The sequence below is a fragment of the Antrostomus carolinensis genome, unplaced genomic scaffold, assembly GCF_000700745.2.
Source record: "Antrostomus carolinensis isolate BGI_N321 unplaced genomic scaffold, ASM70074v2 scaffold38411, whole genome shotgun sequence".
In the NCBI taxonomy this organism is placed as follows: Eukaryota; Metazoa; Chordata; class Aves; order Caprimulgiformes; family Caprimulgidae; genus Antrostomus; species Antrostomus carolinensis.
The window spans coordinates 28,337-36,989 of NW_010294231.1; the positions used below are offsets into that span (position 1 = coordinate 28,337).

General features: G+C 43.2%; 1 protein-coding gene across 1 annotated transcript in view; it reads right to left on the reverse strand.

The window, feature by feature from the left end:
* LOC104532372 (protein unc-80 homolog) overlaps positions 1-8,646 on the reverse strand; it is a gene marked incomplete at both ends in the record, with an annotated part of 35,051 nt that extends 26,405 nt beyond the window's left edge. The window contains 3 exons of the mRNA XM_029087364.1: positions 483-639; positions 7,272-7,320; positions 8,603-8,646. Coding sequence (XP_028943197.1) covers positions 483-639; positions 7,272-7,320; positions 8,603-8,646 — 250 coding nt within the window. The remainder of the gene's footprint in view (positions 1-482; positions 640-7,271; positions 7,321-8,602) is intronic.
* Between the last annotated feature and the right edge of the window lie 7 nt (positions 8,647-8,653).

Below are 8,653 nucleotides of genomic sequence, written 5' to 3' on the forward strand. Positions count from 1 at the left end.
ATTAAGTTATATTTGGGCCTAGTCCTATCCTTAATATCCGATTGACTCATCTGCTGAGAATGAAATGCATTAATCTGACTAAAAACGAAAAGAAGAAAAAAAATATAAAAGAACTGAAGATTTTAAAAGTACCTGTTGCAACTGGGCACTGCACCATGCCTTGAAAGAAATGTGTATTCCTTCAAGGAACTCATGCCTGCTGGGTGGTAAGGCTTTTGCTAAAGCTAGTTGTATTACCTCTGGAAAATAACTAGCAAAATATTGAACTACTTTGGCTGTTCAACTCATCAGACCATTAACTTCAGTGGGGAAGCTCTCACAGGTTTCCCTGCTCTAAATGAGAACAGATCAAGAAAGGCAATTCACAGAATGAACTAACTGGGATTCTAGGATTTAGAATATGTTGGCACCCTGAGCATCAATCTGTCATATTTTGACTGATAAGTTCAGTAATGTTAAAACAAACTCTCAGGAACACTGACCTAGCTTGTTTCGGTTGGACAGCAATGTTGCGGTGCAGTGCAGCACATGCGGGAGCGCAGCCTGGACAAGTTCCCAGCGAGAAATGCTCTGGATGGCTTCAGAGAGAGCTGGAGAAAGGCCATGCAGCTTGTTCTCTACTAAAACTCTTTCAAAAGACTAAAAGTAAGAACAAAGAAAAAAAGACACTGTATATCTATTTCTGCACATACCTTCTAGGACATACAACATTCTCTTTTAAAAACTTGTAATCTCTAAGTTTTCATTACATAACTAAAGCACACCTTAGAATATTTTTCCTGAAAGACAAAGACTGTAGCAAAAGCTCACCAGACACATGGACATACTATTGAGTAGCCACTCAATACATTTTCTGCAATAAAGAAGAATTAAAGGAAGTATCATGTGTATATTAGTAAATGCCAACATCAAGCCAGACTTAGATCTGTGCTGGGCATTAATCTGGCGTGCCAGTAGTCTTGTTGGAAGTCATAGCAGCTAATGAGGCCTGTATTTGTGGACCTGAGAGCTGGATATTCTCACACACACATGCTCTTTCAGTTTAGTGTAACATAAAGGGCAACCCATTAAAGGTATATGGGCCTTAGGAAATGTTTTCACACCTTGCCACAAAAAATAATCAGTGTACAAATTTTTTTTGTCGAGCCACGATGTAATGGTTTTGTGAACACTTAAAAGAGTCAATGGCTGCAACAAGCTCATTATTTCCACCTCAAGCAACACAAAATAAGACTTTGAAATCCCTAATGAGGTTCCGTGTTGCTAGTTGCTCCAATCATTTCAGTAAGTTATTCCTCTGATCAGGAATACAAAGATCTTACTAGAGGTCACCAAAGCAGTTATATTCCTTCACTGAAGTTCCTAAAGCAAAGAAATACGTTACTGATGACGCACGTCCTTGCCATATACCAGCTTAACCTCCTGGCTACCTCTTTGTTCACAAGCTGTTTCACCAATTTTATCAGGCCCTGGGCAAACAAGTAACTGTTGGCATTCACGACCTAACGGATGCTTCAAATGCCCTCACTCCAGACTCACAAAGCTTATCCTTCAATACTAGTCATATCAATTTTTCCTGTAAAATCGGGGAGGTAACATGAACAGACTTAATTACAAAGAAGAAAAGCAAAAAGGGCAGCAGTCGTAACCTAGCTCTCCTAAATGACCAGCCACTCCCAGGCACGGCATGCTAACCAGTGGTAGCGTGTACATGTGCTCTCTCAGCTTGTAGCCACATAGTGCCTCCTCCATCAAGAGGCAGGATGCCCTGGTGTAAGTGCAGTGCCACACCATCGTGGTCTTACAGTGTCCCCATAACAGCTCCGCTCTGGCCAGCATGGAGGCAGAGAAACACACGTCTCTCTGTACTTACAACCTAAGACAGAAATTCCCTCATAGCACCAGGCACAGACAAAGAGAAGGGGAGACGGATTGTATGATTTACACAAATGTATTTGGGAGGTATTCAGAACTGAGTGTGCTTGTAGAGGACTAAACCTGTAGCAACATGAATTGAGCCTGAGGAAATACTGACAATAAACACCAGAAACATCATCCACAAAGGGAAACCGTCTCCTGCCATTCGTTCTTATCAGTTCAGGAATGGGGGGAACATGAAGGGATGGCCATTGCTTGGAAAGCCTTGGCAGGCAGGGGAGTTTGTTTTAAGGTCTGAGTGTTCTGCTCCATTCATGAACTATGAAATCATTGAAGCACAGCAGCACATTAGTATAAAGACAACAGAGGTCTAAAACAACTATCCCAGACAAGGCTACCTAACAAATGGGGGAAACAAGGCAGCAAAGTATCCCCAGAAGCAAGACAAGAGGTGCAGAGTTAATACATGGTTAAAAATAACACAAAGTCTGAAAGAGACAGTGAAAACCAGGAGATTTTATGTATTTTTGTCAAAAGGGGACAGGCTGCCACTCCTTATTCGTTGCTCGAGCCACACACTCCCACCTCTACGTATGCATCAGCTCTGGGGCTCATTCAGCCAAGTCAAGCCTCTACGCAAGCCAAAATGAAGCTCAGCATAAAGGTAAATAGTTTCCACCAGGTTAGTGAGCTGAATTAGCTCACTGGAAGGCCTGCCAAGCACCTAGGCTTATCGAAAGAAATTACCTTCTCATCTCCAGTAGCAAAACCAAACCATAAGCTCACACTTCAGTAGAGTGACAAAGCTATCCAGTTTAGAGCAAGAGGAGGAAAAAAATCCCACCATAAGCAGCAACACTATTCTGAGGAGTGATGGAAGACACATTGTTGCCCTCTAGCTTTCCATTCAAGGTCTCAGTCACAGGTACTTCAATGGCATCAGGGAGAAAGTCCTGCTCTAGCCCACATTCCAGATACCTCAAACTCCAGAGGAAGCCAAAGAGTCTGCAATTATGTCTTCAAATTAGGCTTGTATTCACCTCAACATTTTGGGTTTCTGAGCCATGTAAAGCTTTTCTGACATGGTTAGCCACCAGATTCCTCTGTTCTTTCCTGGCCTGAGCAGAAAGCTAAATATATTTCTGTACCACAATGAAAGTCTAGCTTCCGGAACAGCATCTGTGATCACAAACATCTGAGACAGAAGTACTGTTCTGCCTGTTGCCAGAAAAATGCTAACACAAAGGCCACTGAATGGAACCCACCGAGTGTCCCTGTGGGCGATGGGCACTGGCTGGCACACAGTTGCCACTGCACACATACTGTCAGCACAGGACCTAGTTGGCATCAGTCCCCTCACGGAGAACTGTCGCAAGCAGCCCAACAAAAACATGCAGTTCTTTGGGCAAGTGTTCCCATGGGATTTGCCTGGAGTTCTCCATAAAGGTCTAGCTCACAGCAGCTTGTGCCTATATCAGACATTCAAGATGCAAGTCCCTGGGTTAGCATTTGCTCCTGCAGAGCCTCCCTTTTGGCCTGCTACAGCTCTATCCTAGCTTTCAGGACCTGCTACAGAGAATATAGAGACATTAAGATGAAAGACTTAATTTTCACCCCACATGAACTAAGCAACTGCTGCTACAGCTGAGAGGAGTTACATGCTTCACTAAGAAGGCTGAATGAGAATGTCTGAAGTAAGCTCTCTGTAAGTCAGTTAGACGAGAGATATTGTCATGCTATGGGTATGTCTGGAGCTGCAGCCTCAGGGCTGCTGTGTAGCTGAGAAAACAGTTACCTACTTACAGGAGGCTTGTCCGTGCCTGCAACACTCCATGTGCCAAAGGGATAAAGAGTATCTGCCAAGGTGGTAGTGAGGGAAGTCAGTGTTATGCCTTGGCTGGAGGAAGGGCAGTCCCTTTCAGCAGTGCTCTGGGTGTGTGTTCAGCTCCCTCAGGGCCACTTACAAAAGCATTTTTCCTTTTAGCCTGGTGATGCCATCTGTTTTCACAGGGAGTGGCGGTCAGTCTTGTCTGGCTGCCTTCCCACTGCTGCTGTTCTCTTTTTACCTTCTTCTCCACCAAGAACCAAAGGGACTATCAAACACCTTGTGACCAGGGCCAGCCTGTGTGTCACTTGGCTGCTGGAACAGGAACAGGTAGCTGTCTGAAGAAGCTGACCAGCAGTACAGGACAGAGCTGATTCTAGCTGGGCTTTGCCATGGTTTCCTATACAGCTTTGCTCGAGTTGCATGAACCTCCCTGGCTGCAAGCCCAGCGGGGCTGTACCTGCAGCAAACTACATAAAGCAGCAATAGCCCAGCCAGGCCCCTAGCCCCTGCTCAACAGCAGGACCTTGGGAAGCTCAGCACCCCTTGTTCTATCCTCTCAGGAGTGCCAGATGAGCTGCAGGTTTTCTCCAGGATCTTTTTTTTGGGGGGTGAAGACCCTGGCAGAGACACAGAGAAACTATTAGTGCTACTTGAACCAGACTTCTGTCCTTGGAGGGGACCTTACTGCCCTGTTCTTCCAAAGCTCAGGCTGTATCATGGTGGAAAGCAGAGGCCATTGCTAAAGTCACTTCAGACTGACTGCAAGGAACTGGAGATGCAGGCAGACAGTACTGTCAGCCTGGGCAAGGTCCTCCGAGTAGGGAAAAGTTCCCAGAAAGATCTAAAACATCAGTCTAGGAGTTCATAGCACAAGAGGTGGTAATGCTCCACTGTTTACTCAACATAGTAATAGTACAAACACTGACAAACAATGAAACACAGACGCCAAGCCCTTTATTTACAAAAAATTCCTGTGTTCAAAAACTCAGTTTTCTGAGTTCCTTTAAAATAAAAGTGGCCTTTTTTAAACATTGTTCCACATATTTATCCTTTAATCATTCATAGCAACAAAACATATTACTAAATTTGCAAAAATAAGTTAAAAAAAAAAACAACCAGAAAATATGTAAACTTTGGATTTGCAGGATCCTCCAGAAAATGTATGGATTCTTCCACACTCAATGCAATCCAGGGTAAAAGAATTTAATAAGTAACTTTGAGTCCCTTACCATCACCCAAAAACTGCATTAGCTTTGTACAGCACTCGCATATGTTCCTGTGAGGTCATTTACAGCTTTGACCCACGCACATTAGGAATGACATGGTGTCAGGGCAGAACAACTTCAGACTGGGGAGAAGGAAGAACACGGCACAAGAGCACTTAGACAGTGTAAGACAATGTGGGGGGTGGTATTTATCTTCAGATTAAAGGCTACTATTCATAGACCAATTGAAGTCAGTGTGATTGTTCAGGTAAGGAAAACAAGGCTATGAAAGGGCCAGATTTTTCCTCAAGTATTGAAGTATAAAGCAAAGCTCAAAGAAGCAATGCAATCTGCTCTTGTAGACCAGATGCTGTACTCACTGAATCTAGGCCTCCAGCATCCGCTTCCTGAACGCTCGATATGCAGTGAATTCTACTGCAGCGGGTTTAGAGCCAAGAATAATAACAGAATAATGCACAGTGTTGTGTCATATGCATTGCCAGACAGTTAACAGCCTCTAGACATGACTAGAACAATTCTGGCTAGAGAATCTCAAAAGGACAGATCATACAACAGGTGCACAGTATTTTTAGGCACACTAGTCAATACAGTGGTGTTAGTCAGCTTGATGTTTCTGAAGACAAGCCAGCTATCCATCACATTCTAGAAACCCTGTCTCACCCATGCACACAGCACTCTGCTACCCCACTGGATAACACAAAAGGTATTGATGTGGGCAGACACTCCTATGCATTGGCAGGGACAGGAAACTGATGAGGAAAAGAAGGTGGCAGATGCAGCAGCTCAAGCTGTATTCCATCAATAGCTCAAAACTAAGCCCCACCTTTGAAAGCTTTCTACCATAATTTAATGATTGTGTTAAAAATTGGAGAAGAATCAATTTCTCCTTCATTCAAGGGGTGGAAATGGTTTGGATCTTCATGAAATGTGTTTTTGCAGAGCTCCCCTTTCCTTGGCTGAACTGTGTGATTTATGTCATCTTGCAGTTGGGTTTGTTTGTTTGTTTCTTTAGGGTTTTGTTTGCTTTACACTTAGTAAATTCTGATATGTGCTTATGGAAGAAAAGTGTTTTGGAATCAGCTCAGGGGACATAGAGGAAGATCTGATGCCAACAGCACAGCACAAAGCACAAGGAAGTCACAGACAGATAGGTACATCATGGAGAATGCAGAGAGAAGGAAGCTCTGTCCCTCTAAACAACAGTAACAGACATTAGCTCACAGCTAGGGTCACAGCCTCAGCTTATAGGTGCTTCAAGGCATGGCCTCTGCACACTGCTGAGACTCCTGGTAAAGAGCATAAGGCAACAAGCTCCATTTTCCAGCCTCCAAACAACCAGGAACTGCCAGTGGCATAAACCAGTGACGATGCTTTTTGCTCCATGTGCCAGAATTGCAATACATTTTACTCACCAAGACACTAAGCCAGCAGTCCCCTATCGGTATTTGGTATCTAGCAATAACCCTGAAAAATTTATGGATTTCTTAGAAGAAAATCAGTCAGCAGCAGCTAGGGCTTTTCCAGCTTAATATCTTCTGAGAAGGAAGTCCGAAAATTGCTCAGAGAGACCTAAGTACTTTAAACTATTAAGATACATGTCCAGACCAAGTTTTTCCAGTCTGTCAAGTTTGGCTGCAACTGCTTAATGTACTTTAAGTCATCCAAAGATCAGCAACAGTTCAAGGAATTCTGAAAATCCCTAGATAGCCATCTTATTTGAACTTGCTGCATGCCTTCCCCTTCTCTTCCCTTTAGACAGTAGATTGAGGTTTCATTTGAAATACAGTTAGAAATAAGAGTTATTAGTATCTGCAGAATAACCTCTTTTAATTATGCAGCTAAGACATGCTCCCTCTATATTCCAGTAAAGGAGGTTTTTTTTCATCTTGCACAATGGTAAAAGTATTGTTTAAAGACTGTTAGTAATGTTTAGATTTTCAATATTTTATATGTGAAAAAACTCCAGTAATCACAAACTGAAATGACATCAATCTCATCTGAAAGCACATACACACACGACGATGAACTGCAAGTTTAGACCCAGATTGTCGTAGCTCAGTCTGCCCATATGATTATTTACTTTATTTAAATACTAATTAGTTAAATTACTAATATCCAAATCAATATACTTTTGCTGTGTGTAGAGATGCATGTGATATTCAAATTCTCTAGATGGCAAAAGGTTTCAAAACCTTCATGTTTTAAAAGTGCAAAATTAAGCTGAATGGACTAAATCCACTTCTGGTGTAAGCTGAGGAGCTTGCTGATCAGCCACCACGGTCAGATCAAGTTGCATGAAAAGTTAGCAATAAAGAGTTGAGAAAGAGAATCATACATACCACACAGGAAGCCTCATATTGTTTCCCCAGTTTTGGTCTTAAAAATGCACTGAAGGGAGGGAGAAAAAGTGTTAGAGACCCAGTATTTCAGCTGCAGATTTTGCTTAGTTATTTTTAGTTTTTTTCTCATGTCAGAAGGTTGGCAAAAGGCTGAGAAACTAAATGTAAAGGAAGACAGAAGGCCAAAACAATGTTCAGGTACCTGTTGATGACAAGTGACAAAATGCTGTTACCTTTTCTAGAAAAGTACCCACACTGATATGCCAAGAGGCAGTTAATCTACCCTCCAGAAAAGTCCTGTTCCCCATGGATAAAATCTTCCACCAGACAGTTTTCAGCCATTTTACCTCAGTGAAAGATTTTCAATATTTTCTGTGTAAAATGTGTTAAATATTACTGAACTTTGCCTTGCCTCTATTTTAAGCTAGAGATCCATTTGCCAGTTTTGTATTAAGTACTTATTTTCCTACACAGCTGCTGATGTGGAAGGCTTATGATGAAATGCAGGCCTGTGCCCTGTAGGTAGAGAACATCTACCCTCTACTGTCATTCCCCTCCAGAATGGGAACAGAGTTAAATATTTTAAAAATTAATCAGGTCACCTTATTACAGCTTTTTTTTTTTTTTTCTCTGAAGCATACTGAAACTGTGGAATAAAGGGATTTTGTGGCTGAGGCCTTAAATTGGACCCACAACCTTCAAATCTTCCAACCTTCCCCCACAGTCCCCACAATGTTTTCGGTTTAGAATTCTGTTAAGATAGAATTCACCAGGAACATAAAGCCCCAGCCATACATTCTGCCTGCTCCTCACACATCATTACTCTTCAATCCAGTGAAATAAGGTAAGACTTTGATGTCTCTGTTTGCATGCTGATCTCTCAAAGCACAGATTACACTTCCAGAACAGCTGCAAATACAGACACAAGCAAAGCTGCAAGTCTGGTGTAGCAGTGAAGGATGCTGCATCTGGTACCAGAGCTCCAGAAGTTCTCTTAGGGGTGGGAGTAGGGCTGGGGGGAGCTGGGGGGAAGGCAAACAGGGAGGATGGGAGAGGTGTATAAACACATATACACATGGATGTTCTGAAGTCAAATCAAGATGTCTGGGACTGCCACTAGGTTAAGCTGCCTCCAGTCCTTCCCCCGTCCCTGATACACACAGATTGCTCTATATCAAGTGCAAAGAGAGCAGCTTGTTCCATGCCTTCATGTTGCAGCTGCAGCAACTGCCTTCTCCCGGCCACAGGGCAGCAGCTGTCCCGCCCCCCCTCCCCACATCCATTGCCCTGTTGCAGCAGTATCCCAGGCACCCAGGGCTTGCTGCTCTCACCTGGTTTGCCTCCATAGGAAGGTCTGGATGGGCAGAGGGATGCCACGGCCG